The sequence below is a fragment of the Ursus maritimus genome, unplaced genomic scaffold (assembly GCF_017311325.1).
Source record: "Ursus maritimus isolate PB19 unplaced genomic scaffold, ASM1731132v1 scaffold_5, whole genome shotgun sequence".
Lineage (NCBI taxonomy): Eukaryota > Metazoa > Chordata > Mammalia > Carnivora > Ursidae > Ursus > Ursus maritimus.
This window is the reverse complement of record NW_024426663.1, coordinates 37,946,262-37,969,706: the sequence shown is the minus strand read 5'-3', so window position 1 is coordinate 37,969,706 and position 23,445 is coordinate 37,946,262. Positions and strand designations below refer to the sequence as shown.

At 39.8% G+C, this 23,445-nt stretch overlaps 1 protein-coding gene and 1 long non-coding RNA gene across 3 annotated transcripts in view; one reads left to right on the top strand and one right to left on the bottom strand.

The window, feature by feature from the left end:
* NLN (neurolysin) overlaps positions 1–23,445 on the top strand; it is a 97,717-nt gene that overhangs the window by 71,320 nt on the left and 2,952 nt on the right. For both annotated transcript variants that reach the window (XM_040622225.1, XM_040622226.1), the window contains 4 exons: positions 1,465–1,666; positions 12,241–12,427; positions 12,750–12,878; positions 14,099–14,235. In XM_040622225.1, coding sequence (XP_040478159.1) covers positions 1,465–1,666; positions 12,241–12,427; positions 12,750–12,878; positions 14,099–14,235 — 655 coding nt within the window. The remainder of the gene's footprint in view (positions 1–1,464; positions 1,667–12,240; positions 12,428–12,749; positions 12,879–14,098; positions 14,236–23,445) is intronic.
* Positions 9,934–23,128, bottom strand: LOC121100715. The gene is made up of 3 exons (XR_005832480.1): positions 21,963–23,128; positions 21,631–21,859; positions 9,934–10,952 (listed from the first exon to the last, which is right to left on the bottom strand). It is a non-coding gene; the product is annotated as an uncharacterized LOC121100715 (long non-coding RNA).

The following is a 23,445-nucleotide window of genomic DNA, read 5'->3' as shown; positions in this document are numbered from 1 at the left end:
CTGTCTGCCTTTCCTTCCCATGTCCCTGCTCAGTGCTGTCTCAGCCTCTTCAGTAGGTCTCATTTGTAGATTTGGGCACACACTGTGTTCCTGTCCTTCCTTCAGACAGAGAGGATTTTTTTCTGTTCTCTTTGCCCCGGCAGTGGGTTTTCCCCAGTGCGTTTAGGGCAACAGTCTGTTGACCTTCCTCCTGGAAGCAAAGCAGTGCTTGATTCCTCTGTCCAGGCAGCTGCTCCCTCTCACCCTGCCACCGTCTTTCTGTGTGCCCCCAGAGAGGTTCAGGGAGAAGACCATGCAAACGGATGCAGAACGACCTTTTCTATAGCTCCCAGTGGCTCCCTGTTTTTGCTGGTCCACCATGGCCTTTAACAATTGGTTAAAAGACTCTTCTTACTGGTTTCTGCAGTATTTGCCACAGGTAAAAAAGTGCTTGCTTCCTCGCTTCCTCTCTCCTTGGAGGCATCTGTCTTGAACTGTAAGTTAGTTGATTGCCTTCCAGTTCGTGATGAATTCAAGAAAAGTTGTGATTTGGAGATTGTGTAGCATATTGTTGTTGTATGGATAGGAGCAATGCCCTTTCCAGCTTTATACCTCATAATGGGAAGCTGGAAAAAGCTCATTGTTTGTTTGGTTTTTTTTTTTAACTTGAATAGCATCAGCAGGCAAAACAGATTAATAAGGAGTCACCAAGAAAAGATAATATTAAAAAATTTATATATCAATCAAAACAAATCAAACTAAAAGTTCTATCCCAAACCTGAATGTACTGTTAGTCTTCTGAGCAAAAAAAAAGAAGACAGAAACCTACTTCTAGAATAAAGTCCAATTGCACATAGCTTTTGGAGAGACCATCACTGATACCCCATTGTCCAAGAACAGAGAACTTTATAGTGTAATTTATGCTTTTTCCCAAGCTAACTAAAAGCGTTCTGTTTCAAAAAGGCCTGACTAGTTTATAAAATGAGCACATTTAATTGTGAATACCAATTCTTCCTTTCTTGAATAAAAGGAACAACCTTATTGTCTGGCATTTGGTTTTTTTAATCAATTGTAATTTTAAGAAAAATCTGCTTAGTAAATCAAACTATATCTTTTATCTCAAGTTTGCTTTAACACAATTTAGTGTTTAGTGACACCATCTTTGAGGAAGAAAAGCAAGAGCCCGTTAAAGTAAACATTGGGCTCTACACTAGGTGTGGTGTATATTCTTGATTCTTACGTTAAGGTTTTTCAACAAAAGAAACCTTGGAAATAAAACTCATGTGAAGTGATAGTGGGGTTTTTGTTTGCTCAGTTTTAGTTTGTCCATTTTAATAAAATGTTGACCTCCTTTCTCAAGGGTGGATTGCATGTTTCAAAGTGTCCTCTGGTATCAAATCAGACTTCATGACTGAGAGAGGTCACAGCAGTGTTCTAGCTACAGAAGAGTGTTCATATCTCACCAGTGATGCTTCTGGTTCCCAGGGAAGGAAAGTACAACCACGCAGCCTGCTTTGGTCTCCAGCCTGGCTGCCTCCTCCCTGATGGAAGCCGCATGATGTCCGTGGCTGCCCTTGTGGTGAACTTCTCGCAGCCAACAGCAGGCCGTCCTTCTCTTCTGAGGCACGATGAAGTGCGGACTTACTTCCATGAATTTGGTCATGTCATGCATCAGATTTGTGCACAGGTGAGTGATTTTTTTATTGTAAACCTACCAGTTGTTTTTCTGGCTTTTTTTTTTTTTTTCTACTGCTGTTAGGTTCCTCCCCTTAACATGTTTTTTCGGAAGCTGAACACGCTCAAGAATGTCTTAGGCCAGGCGCCTGGGTGGCTCAGTCCGTTAAGGATCTGCCTTCAGCTCAGGTCATGACCCCAGGGTACTGGGGTCTAGTCCTGCATGGGGCTCCTTGCTCAGTGGGGAGCCTGCTTCTCCTTCTCCCTCTCTGCTTACCCTGCTTGTGCTCACTTTCACTCTGTCAAATAAATAAAAGTCTTTTAAAAAAAAAAAAAAAGAATCTCATAGGCCTTCTATAAAAACAGAATTTTTCTTATTGTGTCCTCTTACATAGCGTATTTCTCACTCAGAGGTTAATCCACTGATGAAGGATCTTCGTTGAATACCACTCTATGGAAAAAGAAGATTATCTGTTAAGGGTTACAGATACTCTGTTTTTTCCTTTTTATTCTTTTCTTCTCCATAGGAATTTAGTGTAAGTTTCACAGATAAACTGTGCTGTAATCTCTCTCTTCCACTTATTAATGCTTTGTTTAGTTGAGTGGTTTTCAACTGTCTCAGACTCTTCTCCTTTTTTAATAATAAATATGTTGAAACACCTCCATTACTAGCCTCAAATTAAAATCATAGATGATGTAGTATAACCATGTGGAGAATTTGCAAAAAAGGGTGTGTGTGTGTGCGCGCAGTGGATTGCAACTGATTTCCCCATTTCTGAAAATGAAAAGTACATTTTTTCTCAACTTCATAATACAGTTCAATAATCTAAGCCCACAGTATTAGAGGATAAACCATGTGAACTTGTTAATATTTAATGTTATCTGACATAAGAAAACATCGAGTTCGTAGTTCAGCCTAACAGTTTAGAAAACTGATATTAATAGAAATGGAGGAACAGTTTTCCAAATGTGAAATCTGTATGCATCTCTAAGGGCAAACTTTTTAATAAGAAGCTTTTTATTAAAATAGTTTTCAATTTACAGAAAAGTTGCAGATAGTACAAAAATTGCCCAGGTACCCCTTATACTGTTTCATCTTCTGTTAACATCTAGTATTACTGTAATAGATTTGTCACAGCCAAGAAGCCAGTATTGCTACATTACTCCTAACTAAACTCAGCACTTTATTTGGATTTTACTCATTTTTCCCGAACAGCCTTTCTCCATACAATTTTTTTCATTGATACAATGTCCTCACTGAACATAAATACATTTTTATGTTTTCCAAATAGTGATGTCTGGACATGGGTCTGTAGTAAGACATAATGAAGTCTTCATTATGAATAACCCTGAATCCAGCAGCAAAAACTACAGACTGATAAATGTGGTTTGTGTTGTCAACTCAAGCCCTAGACTGGTGTTGCCAACTGTCTTGGTTCAGGTTGGTGTAGCAGAATATCATAGCCTGGGTGGCTTAGAAGCAACAGAAATTTAACTCTCAAAGTCAGTTCTGGAGGCTAAAAGTCCACATCGAGGTGCTGGCAGATTTGGTGTCTTGTGCCTTCTCCCTCTGTCATTACATAGTGGAAGGGTGTGGGGGCTCCTTGGGACCTCTCTTGTAAGGACGCTAATCCCATTCATGGAGCCTCTGCCTTCATGACCTCATTACCTCCCAAACGCTCATCTCCTATCCTCACACTGGGGATTAGGTTTCAGTATACGATTTGGGGGAACAGAGACATTCCTTATTGGTCTATAGCACCAGTGGTGACATGATTTTCCAAAATGGTGAATGTTTCTTGGGAAACTTACAAACAAAAAAGCAGTCTTGCTTTGATTGACACAGGTAATCCCAATAGTTAAGAGTCCTGGAAATTAAAAGTGGGTACAAAATACTTCACAGAAATATGTTCAGTGGAGTTAGTTTCCGGGCTCGCTTAATTATAGATTTTTCACTTATGTGAATATGCAGTGGGACATATGAATGGCGTGCAGCATATGGGACAATTTTTTTTTTGTCCTGACATGTGCAGTTCAGTCCTGGACATCTAGCATCCCTGGCCCTCAGAATAGCCACTAATCATCATAATGACCAAAAATGTACCCACTCAGTTCCAAAGTGCTATAGTCACTATTGTTAAGAAACCGTTAAGTTCTTTCAAACATTTTATCTTTGCATTCTGGTGTTTCCATGTTTATTTTTTAAAAATGGGGAAATAAGATATGAATCTGTTCAAATAAAGAAGTCCTCATACACTGATATAGCCATTTCTATCCTGTGTTTAATCCAAGGAAAAGAAATCTTCCAGAATAACCTAAATTTTCTTTCTTACATAGTTTTAAAGTACTTTCACAGCTATAGGGTTCCTGAAATATTTATTTTCAATCAGTGTCCATTCTATGGCTGTTTCCTTTAATTAGAATAAATCTGATTTCCATTTTTCTAAAATATTTTTATGAGTAATTTAGAAAAGTCAAATACCTTTTCAAATTTCAGACTTTTGTAATATTACTTAGATTATCCAAGATCCAGTTATATATTTGTACATACATAAACTATAGCCTATTTTTAGAATAGTGCATCTTTTTTGGATATGAGGATTCTGTGAAAATCTGATTTAAACTGTGGATACCCCTTCTAGGAAAATGTACATACAACTCATACAATCAGATTTTTAGATGGGATTTCAAAGGGCTCACAGATTCCTTGAAGCCCAGACCATATTGAGTTCCAAGTTAAGAACTCCTGGTTATAGCAGTTTCCTCCTTATTTGTGTATTGATTATCAGCTAATGATTTCACAAGAAAGTAACTTGGTATCTTGATCACATTTATTAAAATAATAGTGGTTCTTGGATAGGGTTTTCAGTGCTCTTGATGTGTGTGCTCGTTTTCAGACACAGTCCTCTTAGAACCCAAGTATCATATGCTTACCATGTGCTCATAATGCATTTCTCTACCATTCCGTTATTCTCATGATCTTTTATGTTATTTTTGATCCTTTGAGATAGCCACTTTTAGTGCTGGAAAATAATGTTCCTGGTATTATGTCATTTTAGAGCTCTTTGACTCATGACTGAAATATATAAACCATATGAAAATATATACATGAATCAGTATATATACTGATATACTGATGACAGTATATATGGTGATGATAGCGTTTGTATATGATATCTCTGTCTTGAAACAGTGGGCTATATTTAATTCTTAGAGTTTGCCTAACTTCCTTCATGAACACAAAATGTGTCATATAGTTAAATAGTATGTGGTACAATACCTTGATTGGTCATTTCCTCCTGAGATTATCTTTGAAAAATCTCTTTTTGTCTATTAATTCTTTCAAATGTACTGTAATGTTTTAAGAACTTTTAAAGATATAAACATTAAATTACTATGTTGTACACCTGAAACTAATATAATATTATATGTCCACTACAGCTCAATTAAAAAATTTTAAAAAGAACTTTTAAGTTAATTGTATATGGAACCAATAATCAGTACTTTTGTCTCAGAAGTAATAGGCAAAGAACCACTTTTCTGCAGCTTATAATAATTTCAGAACCTTTTGTATTGACCTAAACTGGGTGGTAGTGAATAAGGAGCTTAATAGCTTCTGTGTTTAGTAATACTTTTGACTTCTTTGAGAAATATGTGAATTAAAAATTTGCCATACAGGGGCACCTGCGTGGCTAGTCAGTTAAGTGTCTGACTCTTGATTTCAGCTCAGGTGATAATCTACGCATTGTTTGATCAAGCCCCACATCAAGGTTCGCACTGGGTGAGGAGCCTGCTTAAGTTTCTCTCTCTCCCCCTCTGTCCCTCCCTTCCTCTCTCTCTTTCTCTAGTTAAAAAAAAAATTTTGCCATACACATCCATTAGATTGATTTTAAGATATGGCAGCTCAGTGTTTGGGTTCCCCACTTTGGCATTGTGCAAGTGTGGTGACCAGAAGAGCTCGTTGGAGCTTGTCATAGTAATATTTAAATGGGACTGCAGGAACACCCAGTTTTCAAACAGTAGGTGCACTAGTCAATACGTCTACTATTTCATCATTCAGGAGATGAGTTTCACTCATATTTTCTTGTGTTGATACTATGGGGCATATAATTTTGAAGATAGCAATCAAGAGGTAGTATCTGTTTTGTTTCTTGACGTTACTGTGGTTTGAGCTCTCAGTAATCACTGGCCTTTTGAACTTAGCTAGAAAAGAAGAGTAATGCTTCTTAACAGCTTCCATAATGACATGTGTGTTGGTGTGCACATTAGTAGTGAGTTGTACACTGTTAGAGATCATTATTTTAAAGCAACACAGGGCGTGCCTGGGTGTTGCAGTTGGTTAAGCATCCAACTCTTGGTTTCAGCTCAGATCACGATCTCGTGGTTGTGAGATCGAGACCCGCATCGGGCTTCATTCACAGTGGAGTCTGCTTGAGATTCTCTGTCCCGCTCCTGCGTGTATGTGCACTCTCTCTCTCGCTCTCAAAAAAATAAAATAAAATAAATAAGTCTTAAAGCAGCACAGAATCACAATAAAGCCTTACTAATTAAAAGTGAAAAGGATGAAAGGGCAGAAAAACTTCAAATTATGTAATTCCAAATAATGTGTTAATTTGGTCAAAAGGCTAATAGAGAGCTTCTTGTCTTGTAAATAAACCCTGAGGTACAGGGGTCAGGAAGGCACCCTAGTGTTAGGATAAGAACTGCCTTAGGGGCACCTGGGTGGCTCAGTCGGTTGAGCATCTTGACTCTTGGTTTCGTCTCAGGTCCTGATCTCTGGGTCGTGGGATCAGGTCCCTATGTAGAGCTCCACGCTCAACAGGGAGTCTGCCTGGGATTCTCTCCCTCTGCCCCTCCCCCAGCTTATACATGCTCACTCTCTTATAAGTAAATCTTAAACAAAATAAAAACAACACTTTATTAAAAATCCTCCATATGCTTGTGGGCCTGTTTGACTTTTAGCAAGTTATTACACTTCTTGAGCCATCTCATTTTTCTAATTCATAAATGAGGACAACAGTGCTCATACCTACTTCCCTGGGTGCCTGCAAGATTTAATAATATGTGAAAGGTACTTGGGAAAGCATTAAGTGCCATACATATTTGAAGTATTCTTCTAACTATATTTATACATAATTCAACCCTTTGGGGATCAATACGTAGCACACGAGTCATAATTTAAGAGGAGGAAAAAAGTTGCCATGAGGCAAAGTACTGTCACCTCCTGTTTAAGAAATTCACAAATGCCTACCCTCAGTAGATTTTTGGGTAAAGATCTGTGGAAGGTGATTAGAAACCGTCTGATTTAGGGGTGCCTGGGTAGCATAGTGCTTAAGGCTCCAACTCTTGGTTTCAGCTCAGGTCGTGATCTCAGGGTCGTGACAAGGAGCCCTACCTCAGGCTCTGTGCTCATTGTGGAGTCCGCTTGGGGTTCTCTCTCTCCCCCTCCCTCTGCCCCTCCCACTCATGTACACTCTCTTGCTCTCTTAAATAAATAAATCTATTTAAAAAAAAAAAAGCCAGCAGGTTTGTGTTTGTTTTTCTGTTGTTTTAATGTTTATTGCCTATTTGGAAATTTGATTCCTGAAGCTAGAGCAGCATGAGCAGTTTCGAGTATTGTGAATGGTGGGAAATGAGTTGAAAAGAATGTGGGTTTGTTTAATCTTCAGTATTAACACCGAAAAATAGGTCCTTGGAGGAAGCCAAGAACAAGCAGGATCAGACCAGCCAAGACCATACCTGGTTAGGCAAACTGGGCAGACTAAGGAGGCTAATAGCAGCCAAGATTTAGTGAGCACTGACCACATGCCAGACACTGTAATCAGTGCCTTACCTTCATTTATTAATTTTACCCTCACAGTATTTCCTGAAGTAGATTTACCAACCTACTTCTCTTATTAAACTATTATTCCCCCCATTTCCAAGTAGAGAAAACTGAGACTCAAGAGGGTTGGGTTGTTCGCCCACAGTCTGGTGGTCATGCTCTTCACCACTCTGTTGCCTGTAACCACTTTCGTGCTCTCAGTCCACGCCCTGGAAACAGCACTGTGTCACGTGGTCAGAATTTGCTCTCCCAAGTATGTGTCCCAAGTCGGATGGACTCTTTTCTCCTTCGCCTCCTAAATGACATTCCCTCTAAATCAACCACACGTAAGCATATGCGGAATGAATGAGTTTATCTAGTTCCGCATTTCCCTCTGGGTGAGGTGACCTTTCAGCTTTAGTCCTCAAGTACAGTAAACACTTAGCAGCAGCCTTGCCTCTGCTCCCTACCCCCGGCCCTGCACAGTGAGAGGTTCCATCATCAGTGTTAGAAGTGATTATTTTCAGAATCTCTTTTTTGTTATTTTATTTATTTGTGTGTTTATTTCCTTGTATATACACACATGTGTACACAAAACTAATGCTTAATGTTAGCTTGCGTCATGGTCTCAGAGCCTCAGGCTCCCTGCTGGGTGTGGGGCCTGCTTAAGATTCTGTCTCCCTTTCCCTCTGCCCTTCCCCACTACCCTACCATCACCACCGCCCCCGCCCCAACTTGCACGTGCAAGCGAGCGAGCTCTCTCTTAAAAAAAAAAAGTAGTATTTAAGACCTCTGCAGATTGTCTTTTAAATCATGGTGGTGATACAGATCTGCTGAACTATAGGGCTGCTGTGAAGATTAATAAGCAAGTTAGCAAAGTGTTATTCAGGGTCTCTTTATTACTATTATTACTTCCATTGATGGGTAGGTGTATGTGAAGTTAAAAGTATGAACTTTAACCCCCTATTTGTGGCAAAGTCTGGGAGACAGTGGCACTTCTCTTTTTTTAATGCTTTGTTACATAAACATCTGCAGCATCCCTGGATTTGGGGGTAAATCAGACGGGTCAGGATATGGAATGACTGCTAGGAAATCAATAGGGGATCACCTCAGACAGCCAGAGTCCATTCTCCTGGGGCCTTTTCTTCTAAACACAGTACACTTACTGATATCAGCAACTTCTTTTTCTTTGAGTTGGGATTTGGTATCATGAATATAAAACTTCCGTTGCAACCGCTAAAAGCATTTGGTCACTTAATTAGAACAATAATCTATTAAGACTTTGGTCTTTAAATACACCAAAAGCTCACATGACTTTTGAGCTTTAGTTTATATAATTTTGCTCCAGCTCCTGTTGTGTTGTCTGAATTGAGAAGTTAATCCCTGTAACATCAAATGATCTGTTGTGAAAATCTGTAACAGTGTATATTTTAGGCATCCTATTTTCTGTTTAAAAAGGTAATAATGAAAAATCTCATCATTTTAGACAACTTTCTTCCTCTCAAGAAATTATAACCAAACAGAAATCTAAGTTTACTTTGTTTTCTAGGCTTTTATTGTCAAAACCTTTCTTGCAGCAATAACGCTCTAAAACATTTTGAAGTGTCACCTGCAAAGTGATTTGTTAATCAGATTATTTTTGTTTATTTCACAATGCTCTGCTTTATCTGGGAAGTAAATTAACATCAGTAATTACTGTAGCCTATAATCTGCTATATATTCATCACCTTCAAATTGTTCTTACTGAAAACTATATTATATAAAGGACTTTTTAGGGTTCTTTGGAACCTACAGTTTAAAACTAGGGAGTGGTGTTTGCTGGCTGGTCAACAGTGAGTAATCATTCAGCAGTAGTGCTGTTTTGAGTGTCAGACCCCCAACAGGCTACTAGATCCTAAGACTTGTTCAGGGTTTCTTTGTAGACTTAATACAGTGGCTCACTGTGGATTCCTTTCTTTTTAGAATTTAGTCGTTTGCTGGAAATTGAGCTTTTGAATTTCGTAGGTTCTTTGTTCTCCTCATTTGAAAAATATTTAAATAATACTGCTCAAAGGGCACACAGAGAAACAGCGTGACTGACTTTCGGGAAATTAGTAAGCGGTAGGGTTATTTTTAGCTTTTACTCCTTGCAAACATTTCCTTTTGTTCTTTAGAAGACATTGTTGATCTGTTCATTCATTTGCTGTGCTCTCTCCCCCACCACCTGATGGCTTTGGACAGAATAAGCCTTCTCTTCTCTACTCTGAATGACATAACTGCGTTAATTTTTATTTTATTCAATTTTAGCTCATGAGTTATTCATTTGTTCATGTTTTTCTAGGTTCTGAAATACCACCACCACCGCCTTCAAACACACACATACATTTTGTTATTTGGGGTTGATTTGCACCCTCATTTGCAAATGTTGATGGCAAAATATTCACACAAGCAGAATATACAAAATGTGTATTTTTCTTAAAATAATTGTGTAGTGGTCGCTGATGGTGTGATTTATTTGTCTTTATTTGCTCTGTTACTACTTATTTAAAAACTGTAATCTTTAGAAAATTGTGCAGTTAGTATGACAGAATCCCAAGTGCAGGACAGGTGGTCACAAAGGCTGACCTTTACACCCAGCCTCAGGTTTGGTCCTTGAAACATCTTCCAGTATAGAGAGGAAGTAGGATTGCTAAGAAAGCACAGCTGAGACCTCAGTTTTGCTCTTCTTATGAAGGCAAGTTTGATATAAGACTTTTCTACTTTAGATAACGTCCAGGAAGATCTAGCCACTTTGTAACATCATAATGTAACCTTTTATGTTTTTCATTTTTCTTATAAGATAGAGAGGCACTAGAGCAATTGTGGTTAAAACCGTGGGTTCTGGAGTCAGACCACCTGGTTTCAAATCCTAGCTCTCCTGTTAATCTCATTATGTTTCAATTTCGTTACCTCAAAACAGAGGTTACAGTATGTACTTCATACAGTCATTTTGGAATTTGAATCGGATAATCCATAATGCCTTATGTGGTAAAGTCTCAATAGATGTCGGCCATTATGATTATTGTATCAGATTGTTTTATCTAAGTGTAGGATGTTTGTTATTTTAGAAGATTATATGCCAGAAAGAGGCAAAATATTCAGTTTTCTGGAACCCTTGCTTCTTTCCTGTAAGAATTTTTTATTGGGATGTCCTCAAACACAGGTGGCCTCATTCCAGCGCCTCATGAATTTCATCCCCTTTGGCCCTTCAGTATTTGCAGCTCTTCATATCTAGAATCAGCGCAATTATAATAGGAAGTCAAGCAAAACATTTTTTTGCATAAAGAGAGGAAGGCAGAATGTGCAATGGCTCTGACATCTGTGCTTCTGCCCCGGGCCAAAAGCAGAATCATTCTTTGCTGCTGATGCGGCGTCCCAGCTGCGGCATCCTCCGGTGCTTAAGCCCTTCTTCCTTTCCCGTCTCTGCAGAGCCGCAGGGACAGAGAAGTCAGGGAGGGGTCGGGGTGTCGTCACACATCTGAAGAGGGAAACAGGACAGAGGTTCAGGGAAGGACAGCACAGCGATACCCCCCATTCTGCAGATGACCCAGTTGGTTTAATGCGGAATCTCCTCTGCCGGTGGGGTTCTGTGGATGGTGTGCGGGTTCGAAAATATCAGCCTATTCTAGTGAATTCCCCTCTTTTCTGAGCAAGAGCTTTTCTGACATCTGATTCGACAATTTACTGAACTTCACTTTTTTAAAAAAAAACTTTTTGAACTCTTAGCCCACACCCTCAGAATAAGTCCTTTATTTTAACAAGGGATACCTTAACTCCTGAGTGTATCCTTTGTCCAGGAAACGATAGCCGCGTTTCACTCACCCCACTTGCCAGCCGATCCGCAGCTCTAACTCCCACTGAAGTGGCTTTCTACAGCACGGTTTTCTTAGAATCACTTATTTAAAGTTTAGAACACAAAGCATAACATACATGCAAACGATATCTGTCTGCAGTGGTGTCATTTAACTCTTTGATTTTGATTAAAACTTGAGTAGTTAAATAGAGTGACGTGTGCCCCCGGAAAAGCATGTATTGAATAAGTAAAAGGAAGCAAACAAAAGAGAAGTTGGGAGAAATTGTCTTAAATCTATTCATTTTTGGGGCACCTGGGTGGCGCAGTCGTTAAGTGTCTGCCTTCGGCTCAGGGCGTGATCCTGGCGTTCTGGGATCGAGCCCCACATCGGGCTTCTCCGCTGGGAGCCTGCTTCTTCCTCTCCCACTCCCCCTGCTTGTGTTCCCTCTCTCGCTGGCTGTCTCTCTCTCTCTCTTAAATAAATAATTAAAATCTTTAAAAAAAAATCTATTCATTTCTAATGGAAAAAAATTTTAAATATTTTTACTTCTAAAGCATAAGGCTAGTTTTAACTCAGACTGATTTTTGTTTTCAGTTCTGTTTCCTGATGATTGTTCCAGGTTTGTCTATGATTCAAAAGAATGAAATATTAATTTAACATAGAGTACTTGGTGGTTATTTTTCAGGCTGCTTGGCTATTGTGTTTTGTTTCCATTTAAATTTGAAGTTATCCTAACCCTTTATTCAAAGAGGCAGTTGACTCTGATTCTGACTTAAGTTTTGGAGGGTCTTTTTTTTTTTTTAAATATTTAAGTAATCTCTATACCTACTGTGGGGCTCACGACCCCAAGATCAAGAATCGCATGCTGTACCAACTGATCCAGCCAGGTACCCAAGTTTAGAGAGTCTTAATTATGATTCATCACATTTTCATTCAGTGCTTTAAAAAAAGACCTATGTGTTTGCTTTCTAGACTGATTTTGCACGATTTAGTGGAACAAATGTGGAAACGGATTTTGTAGAGGTGCCATCACAAATGCTTGAGAATTGGGTATGGGACATGGATTCCCTCCGAAGACTGTCAAAACATTATAAAGATGGAAGCCCTATTATGGATGATCTGCTTGAAAAACTTGTTGCTTCCAGACTGGTCAACACAGGTATGACTTGTAATTTTAGAAAAGGAAAATACATTAGAATTGCTTAATAGAGAATTGCTGGCCTCTTCTTCTATAGAACTTATTTCCCCTTTAATAATGATAGTACCCTCAGAGTGCTAACCTGGGGAGGGAAGACTGCTAAATATACTGGGATCGCGTCCAAGAAAAAAAGTCCACCCCTTCTAAATCTTAAAGGAGATACCTTGCTCCCATTCTGTACTGTGTACTACAGGCATCAGTTTTCGAAATCTTTGATCTTGTGATATTAGAACACGTAGTTCTCTCTTCTCCAAAACATGCCCAAACATTCTTATGTTATTAGGTCTTCTGACCTTACGCCAGATTGTTCTGAGCAAAGTCGATCAGTCTCTCCATACGAACGCATCGCTGGACGCTGCAAGTGAATATGCCAAATACTGCACAGAGGTCTTAGGCGTTGCAGCTACTCCGGGTAGGTAAATACCAAGACGTGGATTCACTTTCTCCTTGGGGCGCAGGGTATACTCCTACCAACACTGCCAGGGAAGGCAGAGTTCGTCAGGCAGCTTACCTCACGTAATTTGTTTCTGATTCCTATAATCAGGCCGTGACTTTCAGATAAGCTTACTCTGTCCGTAGGAGTTACCCTGTCCAAAAGTGCTTAAAGGAAAGGTGGCTCCAGCTCTGCAGCATTTTAGTGTAATCAGGCATGAGCAATTGGCCTCCACCCCAGAGCAGAGAAAGCCATTCACGTTTGGCAGCACCCACCTGACTCCTCCCTCCGTGTATGCACCGCGACTTCCCAGAGATTTCACTGAGAAATTGGCAGAAGGGGCAGTTTTAGAGAGAAGCACAAACTTCTACCTTGCTTCTGTTTTTGGTTCTGAGATCGGTTAAGGCAGTTTAGCACTTTGTAACTCAGTATTTATGGCACTCATGGGGGTGGGTGAGGAGGTGCACACACGTGTGTGTTCACGTTTATAGTTATATATTTGAAGCCAACATGTAGTTGTTCACGTATACATAGTTTGGTAACGAGACTTTTTTCACCGGCGAAGTCGTTATTTAAATGAATCCATCGCATTCATAGTGATACTAAAGGTCAGAAGAGTGAACTGAGTCAGTCCAGGCTCCTCACTTCCTTTTGTGATCTGTTTATAGTGGAGCATATACCAGCTTTGTGCCTGAGGCCACTTGGACAAAACCCCCTTTTTAAAAGTAGCCCTCGAGGTAGACAGAGTTGGTAAAACCTTTTTAGCTTTTTAAATAAAGAGTTCTTTCTCAGTAATTATGAACCTAAAATAAGTGCCGTTCTGACACATTTTAGATAGAAAGAGTTGTGACAAAGAGTAGGCTTACGATCAGAGTATCTGTAAGACACATGTCTAAGGGATAAGAAAGGACTGAGCAGTTCTGGAACACTGAGCTCTCTGGTGGGTGTGGACAAAGCCTCTGAAACTATTGTTAGGCATTCCAGAGCTTAGGGCCGAAACCATCTCCGAGGTTGAGTCATCGTAGCAGAGAAGTTTGTAAACATCTTGGCCAAGGACACAGGTAAAGCCAGGGAGTACAGGTAAGATCCTGCTTGTCTCTTCTCCCCAGTGTCGGGGCTCCGCATAAGGAAACCTTAGTCAGTTGATAACCTGATTAACATTGGCCATCACGTTGATTGAAATGTATCTTTCTTTAAAGGCACAAATATGCCGGCCACTTTTGGACATTTGGCAGGGGGATATGATGGCCAATATTATGGATATCTTTGGAGTGAAGTATTTTCCATGGACATGTTTTACAGCTGTTTTAAAAAAGAAGGGATAATGAATCCAGAGGTACTGTATTTTCTTTTCTCCTTTTGTTAATTTTGCAGTTGCTCCCTCCCCTTTATTTCATAGTGTAAAATATTAATTGCACCTAGATTTTAGAATAAGAGATTTGGTAACAGCTTTTAACTTTTAAGTCTTGCATCTTTTCATATCATACATCATTAAGTTGCAGTGCACAGGTGATTAACTCTAATTCTATAAGTTTAAAAAAAAAAACCTGCATTTTCGTGCTTATTAACATTCCAATATATTGCATAATTAAAATTCAAAGCTTTGTTTATGCATTTGAGCATTTATAGCAGCTAGTTTTGACATGTGCGGTACAATGTTTTAGTTTTATAGGAGGTTGGGAAGGAAAGGTAAACTCCTTCCTGATAGAAATAGTCTGCATATGTTCTGATATTCTCTACACAGTTTCTTTATACATTTTCTGTGGGAGGTATCCTTTCTCTGTAGCTGGCATACCCCACCTACGATGTAGTTTGCAACCCAAATGCCTCTAAGTAATTTAAGCTGCTTCATTAACCTGAGCCATTCCTTTCTGTGTACAGTGAATTGACTGCCAGGTGGCTACCAGCCAAACCTTCCTGAGTTACAGTCCCCCAGTCTCCACTCTTGTTGAAGACTCAGCTGTCAGATTATTTCTAGGGCTGATACATTTTCCAGTATGCTTTTTATTCTGTTTGATTCAGAAGTTAGAAGAACAAATTTTCAAAATCAGGCTCTCTGTGCTTATTTTAACCGACTAATTTGTTCTCCCAAACTTTGTTTCTGGATTGCGTAGTGCCTCAAACATATATGGTGAAATACATTGCCGTAATTTACACCACCATCCCCTCCCACCCCCCGCCCCCCCAAAAAAACACCTCCAGGACACCTACATTCTATACACTAGCCTTTCCAATCATACCATCTTCCATCCCACCCTACCCAGGCTCTTAGGTTACTATACACCTCCTTCCATTCCCTGGCCAGCCTGTTACAATGGTCAACCACTGACTGTTCTCATAAATATCTTGACTTCTGCATGACCTTGTGCCAAGTGCCCAGCCCTGGATTCCTCCACCATCTCACTTAGAGATGGTACCCTTGGGATTCAGAGTTTTCTGGAGAAGATTGTAGTGAATCCATGTTGCCCCACTACAAAGTCATGCTATCCGAACTGTCTGGACACCCAGTGTTACTCTGCTGTCCTGTCCACCTCCCTTATCGCGTTCCCCTGAGTCTCTCACTACCTCTCTGCTCTCCACTAAGAAAAGTAAAGTCATCAAGACTGAGTACTTCATCTTTTTTTCTCCTTGTATACTTCAGTACTTATCTTCTTTCCTTCTGTGTCAGAGATGTCTCTCATACCAAGCCTTACTGGTTTGCTGTCTTGGGAAAAAACTGGGGCTATTGCTACTGACTCTGACAACCCTATTGCTACTACTCAGTTGTTCTTTTTACCTAATTTCTCACTGTAAGAAACAGTCTTGGCGAACCTTTTTTATCTGGCTTTTGCCTCTACCAACTGAACTGGAAAGTTACTCTCTCTCCAGAGTTACCGCTGATGACCCGATGGCCAACTTCCTAAGGCTCTTAACTACTGGGTTTTCTTTTTATTTAATTCCTGATTCTTGTTAGTCCTCTCCTTGTTCACAGTCCTTAGCATAGCCATCAAATCCCTTCCTTACTTCCCAGAATTCTGTGTGTGAGCCAAATTTGTGTGTTCCTGTAGGTCGTTGCACCTTCGCAAATTTGTTCATTCTCGTTCTTCCACCTAAGATGTGTGCCTTCTTGTCTATGCCTCTTAAAAATTTTACCGTTCTTTTTTTTTTTAATTAATTTATTTGACAGAGAGACAGCGAGAGAGGGAACACAAGCAGAGGGAGTGGAGAAGGAGAAGCGGGCTTCCCGCTGAGCAGGGAGCCTGACGTGAGGCTCTATCCCAAGACTGCAGGATCATGACCTGAGCTGAAGGCAGACGCTTAACAGCTGAGCCACCCAGGTGCCCCCAAAATTTAACCATTCTTAAAGACCCTACTAAAATGGCCACTCACTTATGAAATCTTCCAAATCATTCAAACCAAAAGTGGCCTTTCCATTTTTTGAAGAGCAGAATGGACTTGAGCATGAGGAAGGGGCTTCAACAAGCTTTTTCTTATATCTGGAATTTTTAATATTAACTGTTACACAAAGCGGAAAGAAAAAAAACAGGTTATAAAATATTTTGGAGGCGCCTGGGTCGCTCAGTTGGTTAAAGTGTCTGCCTTGAGCTCAGGTCATGATCTCAGGGTCTTGGGATACAGCCCTGCATCAGGCTCCCTCCTCAGCGGGGAGCCTGCTTCTCCCTCTCCCACTCCCCCTGCTTGTACACTCTTTCTTTTTCTGTCAAATAAATAAATAAAATCTTTAAAAATAAATAAACTAAAAAAACAAAATGTTTTGTACCATAGAATGTAAATTTTTATTTTAAAATATATGTTTAGAAAAAGAGTACATCAAATGTTCATTCTTAGCATCGGGTGATAACTTGATGAGTGATTATTAAATATTTTTCTGTGCTTTCTGTGGCACTTTTCCTTATTTTTATGTAGAGCACATTATTATTGCCGAAATCAGAAAACAATGATTAAAGAGACACTAGGTCTAGTTATACAAAGGTACAATTATGACCTGTTACTGGCTCTTACTAGTTGGTGAGGCTTCCTGGCATAAGTGCTAACAGTACCTTTTTCAAGTAAGCTTCCTCACTCACCTCCTCGGTGCTTCCACTCACACAGCCACATCTCCAGCACCCTCCACCGTGACCGCTTCTCTCCCATCTGTCAACATGACAACCAAAGTTCTGATCCCAGTGGACCCCAAGGAACTTGCAAGTCCAGCAGCCTCAATCCCTGCCACTATGCTTCTAAGTACTTCCTCTTATTCTCAAGCTTCACAGCTTGGCAGACAGCCAGACTACTTTTAATTTAAGACCAGGGACCTGGGTTGAACTTGGAGAAAGCAAAATTCCCAAACAACTTGGAATTGTTGCCTTGTGGTGTTAAAAACAGTTTTCAGTTTTACTGTAATTCTGGATTTGACATTGCTGTATATTATTCATTTTATGCCATGAAGCTAGCTTTAATCCCTTCCGTTTTCTTTCCTCTCGAATACTCTGGGATATCATATCATTTCTTGCTCCCCTGCTGTCACAACAGTAGTGAATCTGGCTACAGTGACCAAGGGGAAATCCCTTTGCATCCAACCCTCACACTCTTCCCTGCAGTAGCAGATACTAAAATGGCTTTTTAAATAGCCATTTTGTTCCCTCCTACAAGTGCACTGTTTGGTTTTGTTTGCTCTGGGTTTTTTTTTGTTTGTTTGTTTGTTTGTTCGTTTGTTTGTTTGTTTTGCAAATGTTTGCTTTAAAGTAATACCTGATTTACAAAATTCAAATATCCACTTATTAAAAGTTAATACTTTGGGGGCACCTGGGTGGCTCAGTCATTAAGTGTCTGCCTTCGGCTCAGGGCAAGATCCCGGGGTCCTGGGATCGAGCCCTTCATCGGGCTCCCTGCTCAGTGCGAAGCCTGCTTCTTCCTCTCCCACGCCACCTGCTTGGGTTCCCTCTCTCGCTGGCTGTCTCTCTCTCTCTGTCAAATAAATAAATAAAGTCTTTAAAAATTAAATAAATAAATAAAAGTTAATACTTTGAGACAGTAATCCCATTCTACAAAAAACATCTGTCATTATTACAGGTTTGTTGTGATGAAGAGAAGGACTTTTTTTTAAGTTTATTTATCTATTTATTAATTTTTAGTAATCTCTACACCCAACATGGGTCTTGAACTGACAACCCCAAGATCAAGAGTTGCATGCTCCTCCAACTGAGCCAGCCAGGTGCCCCCAAAGATTTTTTACAGTATAAGGAACTACTGAATTTGATCTGAAGTCCTGAGTATCAGAGCAATCACAAGATCTCACACAGACTATGTTGTCTCAAGGCCCTCACCCTCCCTAATATGTTTTATATCTTTTTCCTCATCACTGAATTCTGCTATATTTTCTAGAATTACATAGTTTTTAATAGAAAGGGACCAGTTATTATTGCCCAGCATAGTGAATCAAAAAGACTTTCCCAAAGCCATTATAAAAATTCTGTAATAATAAGGATAAATAATAGACTCTAGAAACTTTTCAGTAATAAACCACAGCAAAAGCAAGCAAACAAATAAAAGGACACCTTGAAAGGAAGGAGAATTAGACTGTCTTAGGTTTCTTAATAAGCATCACAATTGAGTACATATTGGTACCACTGTAGCTATATAAGGTTGACATCTTTTTTTTTTTTTTAATTGAGGTATGGTTGACACATAATGGCATGTTAGTTTCACCTAGGAAGTGTTTGAATCATTTTGAGAAGATAGTGCTGTGGCCCTTTGAGGAATCAGAGCCTGCTATTCTCAGTCCTCAGACTCTAGAGAGGCTGTAGACTAAAAGATCACATGCCTTTGACATTATTGGTCCTGGCCATTGATATAAACAAACGAACATCTCCAGGCCTTCTCTCTGTAACCTCTTACCATCCTGCAAAGCTCAAGGTCTGCTCTGAGAAACATTCCAGATCTTAGCAAGCCTAACTGTAGAAAGTGCCCTACTCACTGGGAAAACAATAATAGGAAGGGTCAAATATAAAGCTTTTTTTTTTTTAAGTAATCTATATACCCAACGTGAGGCTCGAACTCACAACCCCAAGCTCAAGAGTAAGATGCTCTCCCAACTGAGCCAGCCAAGCACCCCAAACCTATAGTCTTCTGAATACCAAATGTAGCAATAGCATATTTTATGGTACAATGGTTTCATTCTGTTTTGAAGGTTTCTATCAAAGTATTAGAATTGGCCACTTATCTATAATAGCCAGAAGTTTGCTACCTCTGGTTTTATTTGTGATTTTCTCTCATCTTCATTGTAAATAGATAGACCATCTTAACTGTTTAGTTTGTTAAATATATTCTAAAGTCTTTGTTTCTAGTAGAATATGGAGAAGTCTCATTATCAGACAAATCTTTTCCTTCTCCAGCTCTTCTTTTAAATAACTGTGGAAGGGAGCTGCTTGGGAATAATTCTTTCCGGCAAGCTCTAGGGGCTCTTTGAAGATATCTTTAAGGTCACCAAATGTAGTTTCAAAATACAGCAGCTAATCATAGGGTTGAAAAAAATGGGGGCATTTTAACTAGGGCCATTTCTTTTTATAAGGCAACTTCATTGTGGGAAAATTTCCTAAGAGGTAAGAGACATTGTGGATTCAAAGACAATTATATTATTAAGCTAGAATTATCTTCCACCTCTTTTGCATTTAGAGAAATTGCTAACCTTTGTTTTTCCATCAATGAAGAGGGAAAAAAAAATCTAGTATCGCTGTATTTTAATCTGTAATGTAACTGGATCTTTACATATAATAACAGACACAGAAACATGATGAATTTGGGGTTAACATGCAAGAGAATTACCTGACAGAGAATGTGCAATATAAAGCTAAGTGTTCCAGTGCCCCTCAATCAGAATTCTAGGCCCAGTTCCTGCTGTAATGTGTTGCTAAGGGAGAATATGAAATTTCCTCTCCTGCAAGTCCTTCCAAATGGATTAACTTCTGCTTCAGCTCTCCGGATGTACCACCCCCAAGCTGATTTTTCTTACACTTCAGCCTTTTCCAATAGACTTAGATTTTGCCTGATTTGAGGATAAAGGAAGGAAATGGAATTGATTTCCAACTAACTTCTTACATATTTACAAGGCCAGACCTTCTAAGTCTCAAATCCCAACCAACTGGAAGCACTTTTTCTTCCTTTGTGTTCTTACAGCCCTTCTCTGTATTTCTCTTTGAACCCTAATAATCTGCTTGGTTAAGTGTCTATTCCTTTATCTCACCTCCTAGATCATAAGACCCTTGTAATAGGAGCTGTTTTGTTCATTTTTGTGTGTCCTCTGCTTCAGAACTATTACATTTAATTTTGGTCGTTCTCCCCATCCACCTCCCCTTCCCCCAGTACACACTGGCTGCCTTTTTATTTTTTTCCTGATCTCCCTCCCCATGAAAAAAACTTCTGTCTACCCTCACAAATTGAAACTTTGCTTAAGGTTTCCAGAAGGCCTGTTCGAATGGAGCAAAGATTCCTACCCACTGTTCTTGTTCCCATCTCCCTGACTACCAGCACCAGTCTTTGACTCTCTTCCTTTTTCTTTGTTGTTGTCCAAGGTATTCTTTTTCCACCCACGATCTCCCCACCCTCATAGAAAACAAAGGGTGTGCTGTTGGGAAGGAGTTCACAGATGGGCTGTGGAGGGAAACGTTCAAAGTCCACTCTTAAATTCACCCAGTGAGCCTGTGGGATGCCTGCTCGTCATCACCTGTGCTCAGGTGGACACTCTGCCCTGATGCCTGTTACTCAGAGTAGGAAAGAGACAGCTCTGGCTCTCCTCCCCAGAGTCAGTCACAACAGGAAGGAGGGAGGGTTGGAAGGCAGTGGAAGTCTGCATGTGCTGCCTCACGGATGCCCGAGATAGCAGGAGACCCAGGCTGTTGGCCATTTATACATTCTCATTACTGACAGATGATGGCATCCTTCCTTCAAGTCATATTGTTCTTAAAATATTACCCCAGGGGGTGCCTGGGTGACTCAGTCGGTTGAGCATCCAACTCTTGATTACAGCTCATGTCATGATCTTGTGGTCATGGGATCGAGCCCTGGGTGGGACTCCATGATCATTTCGGAGTCTGCTTCTCTCCTTCTCCCTCTGTCCCTCCCCCCAGTTTGCACACACACTCTCTCTCTAAAATAATTTGCTGAACAAATCTTTAAAAATAAATAAGTAAGTAAATAAATAAATATTACCTCAAATAAAGGGTACATATTCTTAGATAAAATGAGTGCCTGGTCTCTCCTACTTAATATTCCTACTGAATTGGGGAGTCTCTTTCTTATTAATAATGGAGACAAAGTCTTGTGCTTTTTTTAGCTTTATTAGGAGACAGAACTAATATTATGGTGATGCCAAACCAGGAGTGCATCTGTATCCCTGCTCTATACTTGAGACACTGAACGTAGGGCCAGTGTGAGAGGGGCAGAAGTGATCCCTGAGGATTACTGAGAGCCCCTGGCTGCCGTGTGTTCATTAGGGAGGAGGCAGTGTACTGAAATCATTTCTCATTCCCCATCAACTAAGTGAGGGAGGCATAGTCCTACTTGACAGGTAAGGAAACCAAGGCCCATAGCCACAGAGCCTAGGGTGAAGCCAAGATTCAGGTTTGGCCCTGACTCCCAAACTCCCGACCCTTCTTTAGAAAACACCCCTGTTAGAGAGGACTTGGACAGTCGCCAATAGATACACTCTCATCTTCCATGATTGAAAACCACACAGGTGACTAATGTTACTCACCTTCATGGAATAGTTAATAGAAGCTCTTACTATGTGCAATGCAGATCGTACTGAAGGATTTTTTCAGCATGAAAAATCTCCATGGTTGTCTTAGAACTTCTCTTTCTGCTTTGCTCTCAGTTCAAGTTTCTTTATTATGTAAACAAAATAGAATAACTCTGGGCAAAGACTCCTTCCACCTGTGGCATAAGTCTCCGAGACGGTGTTCTCACACCCAGAGAGCCAGTACCTTCGGAAAACACAAAAATTCACTTAACTTTTCTTTTCCTTTCTTTCTTTTTTTTTTTTTTTTCCTTTTTTTTTTTTTTTGAAGAAAAGCAAGATTCTATTACCAAAATGACTCTTAAACTGTTCTCCAAACTTCATTGCAAAGGAAATAAAACTATTAAAAGACCATTGCTCTGTAATTCAGGAAATTGAATCAACTTGTTTGGAGCCGTAAGCGGGGCAGGACTGGAGCTGTGCTGAGCCGCATACTGTGCGGGAGACGGAACAACGCCCGGCTCCAGGCTCCACGGTGACTTTACTGTTTGGAGGAGCCCTGAGCTGCGTCTTCACAGTGCCGGGCAGCTCCTCAAGGGCCTGCTTTCCTTTGCTACCTAAAACCACAGTTCTCTGTGCAAATGAGACTGTTTTGTGAGATACCGGTATTGTGGGAGATTTATTCTTTACCTTAATCTAGATTTTCATTGACGTTCCTATAATATTTGTGGAATGAAATATGTCTTTTAATAAGGAAAAGAATCTCAGATCTTAAGCATTAAGAATTTCTGCAGGTAAATATTAATTATGGAGTTTGGATGAAGAGTACCTGGGGCTCATCATACTGCTGTCTCCGCTATTAGTATATACTTATATTTTTTCCATTAAAAAGGGTTAAAGTATTTTTGTAATTCTGCAGATGAATTTAATTCACATTTTCTAAGTTCTTCCTATATTGCTACAGGCTTTCTTCCCCAGCCTGCCCAATCCCCCTGCTGATTCAACATTATAGGCAAATGTAAGCACATTGGGCAATGAAAGAAAGGGAAGGGAAGGAGATTGTTTGGGCTCCAGAGCCCTGAGCTGCTACTTCTTAGAATAATAAAGTCTTTGGTAGAAATAGCCATCACTCCCTTTTTAGGCTCTCGATTGCTGTTGTAACAGTCTTGGATTGCTGCAGACCAAGTAAGAAACGGCACATCATTTTTTTCCCCTAAAGAACATTAAATCTAGCTCTAAGCCTTCATTACCAGGGTTTCAGGAATTCAAATATCAGTGATTACAGGCACTACCCTTTTTAAGAAAATTTATCCAGAGCTTATAAATAAGGCAACAAGATTACTGCATGCCTTTTCAATGTCAGACTAGAATATTGTCCAACAGGCCCTTCTAAGGATCCTTGTGTGTTCCCGGCCTTGCACCTGTCCACTGGGGCAGCTACCCGTGGCTGTCAGACACCTGAAATGTGGCTGGTGCAACTGAAGAATTGGGTGTAAAAGTAAAAACCACATAGATTTTGATGACCTACAACAAAAAGTAAATCTCCGTAATTTTTATATTGATATATGTTGAAATAATGTAGATATACCAGTTAAAATATTTTATTAAAATTAATTTTACCAGGTTTTGTTGTTGTTGTTGTTACTTGTTTTAATTTCTTAAAAAAGCAGGGAGTCTGCTTGAGGATTCTCTCTCCCTCTCCTCCCCTACTTGCTCTCTCTCTTTCTCCAAAAAAAGGCTATTAGCCATATTGATCAAATGATATAATGAATATATGAAGTACTTATTTTATATGTGTATTTAGAATTAGGCTTCACTGAATTGTCTTGCTTT